This window comes from Seriola lalandi, unplaced genomic scaffold (assembly GCF_002814215.2).
Source record: "Seriola lalandi dorsalis isolate HSWRI2012SDOR001 ecotype SW California unplaced genomic scaffold, Sedor1 jcf7180002005008, whole genome shotgun sequence".
In the NCBI taxonomy this organism is placed as follows: Eukaryota; Metazoa; Chordata; class Actinopteri; order Carangiformes; family Carangidae; genus Seriola; species Seriola lalandi.
This window is the reverse complement of record NW_019475662.1, coordinates 1-1,423: the sequence shown is the minus strand read 5'-3', so window position 1 is coordinate 1,423 and position 1,423 is coordinate 1. Positions and strand designations below refer to the sequence as shown.

At 44.2% G+C, this 1,423-nt stretch overlaps 1 protein-coding gene across 1 annotated transcript; it reads left to right on the top strand.

The window, feature by feature from the left end:
- Positions 1-31: 31 nt before the first annotated feature.
- LOC111669593 (angiopoietin-2-like) lies at positions 32-1,230 on the top strand (the record flags this gene model as incomplete). The annotated part of the gene is made up of 3 exons (XM_023425968.1): positions 32-69; positions 377-609; positions 1,106-1,230. Coding segments are annotated over exons 1-3 (396 nt in total), but the record flags the coding sequence as incomplete, so codon positions are not given.
- Positions 1,231-1,423: the final 193 nt, after the last annotated feature.

The window sequence follows — 1,423 nt, the reverse complement described above, 5'->3', positions numbered from 1 at the left end:
ACACACACACACACACACAGGCTGTTGCCTCATGGCCATGATCGAGAGACTTAACATGCAGGCCCATCTGTGAGTGCTGCGGCAGTACAGGTGTTTATACGATGTTAGCCCGATGAGACTGTCGTACTGATGTGTATTAGTCATCCTCATGTAAATCTGCAAGTTTGCACAACCTCCACTGTGATTTTCCACATGCACCCACTCTTTTATACCCCCCCACCCCACCCCGCTATAATCCAATATGTATTTTAGTACTTGATACAACATTTCTTCAGATTTTAACTTTTCTCCAAAGCACTGTAAGGAAGTGAGTAGAAGTCGGTGAGCAGAAAAAAAAACCCAATAATATGCTCAATGAATTTTTGCTGTTTGACAGTTTTCTGGAACAGAGGCTCCTAGCACTGGAGGCTCGGTATGGGAGGGAGCTACAGGGCCTGCAGAGCGAAAAGCAGCAGCTTCAAGAGCTTCTGGAGAGGCAGAGCCGACTGGTCACTCAGCTGCAGGGTGAGCTGGGCAGCTCCACGCTCAACAGCACCGTACTCCAGAGGCAGCAGGCCGTGCTCACAGACACTGTTCAGCAGCTGCTGGCCATGGTCAACCACTGCAACGGTAAGGCTGAGGGGTTTACGTTTTTTAAAAGAGCAAATTGTGCTGCCATCATCATTTATTTTTAAACAAGAGATACAAATATACACAAGGAGAGAAACGTTCTGTAGGTATAAAAGAGATTAACAAATATTAGTCGATTGTCAACACAATTTCTATTGCAGTCCTATGAGTCATTACCCTCCTCCGTGCAAAAAAAAGACTCATTAACAGTATCATGAAACACCGGAATTTCATTTAGACAAAAAGGAGATCTTCAGTATTTCGATTAATGAGGAGGGGATTTGTAATTTAAGCTGCAAAAAAATCCACTTTACATGACAATATCACCTAGAGCAGCCTGTAATTCAAATCTCAGACACACTACGTACATGCATGCACTACAGGAAGGCTTAAACCAGAGCTTAACTCTACAAGAGAACTCACATATGGGGTTGGGATTTGTGTGCAAAACCCATAAGGCTGCCATCTGCAAACACATGTCTGCCTGTTTTTGCAGAAATCTCCAATATGCCCAAGGAGGAGTCGCTGAGTTTCAGGGACTGTGCGGAGATCCTGCGATCTGGAGTGACAGAGAGTGGAATATATAGCATACGCCTCCCCAACTCCACCCAGACTGTCAAGGTAGTGAGGCTTTAAAGGTCACTGGCCTTTTCTTGCAAATATCACTTAATTGACTGTGACATGAAACTTTTTGGTAAGACATTTTATCCATTTGTCTTGCAGTACTTAGCACTGGGGTCATTTCACTTGTATTAACTTTACAGGTTTTGCCCAGTCTGCGTAATGTAAAGCTCACACACACACACACACACAC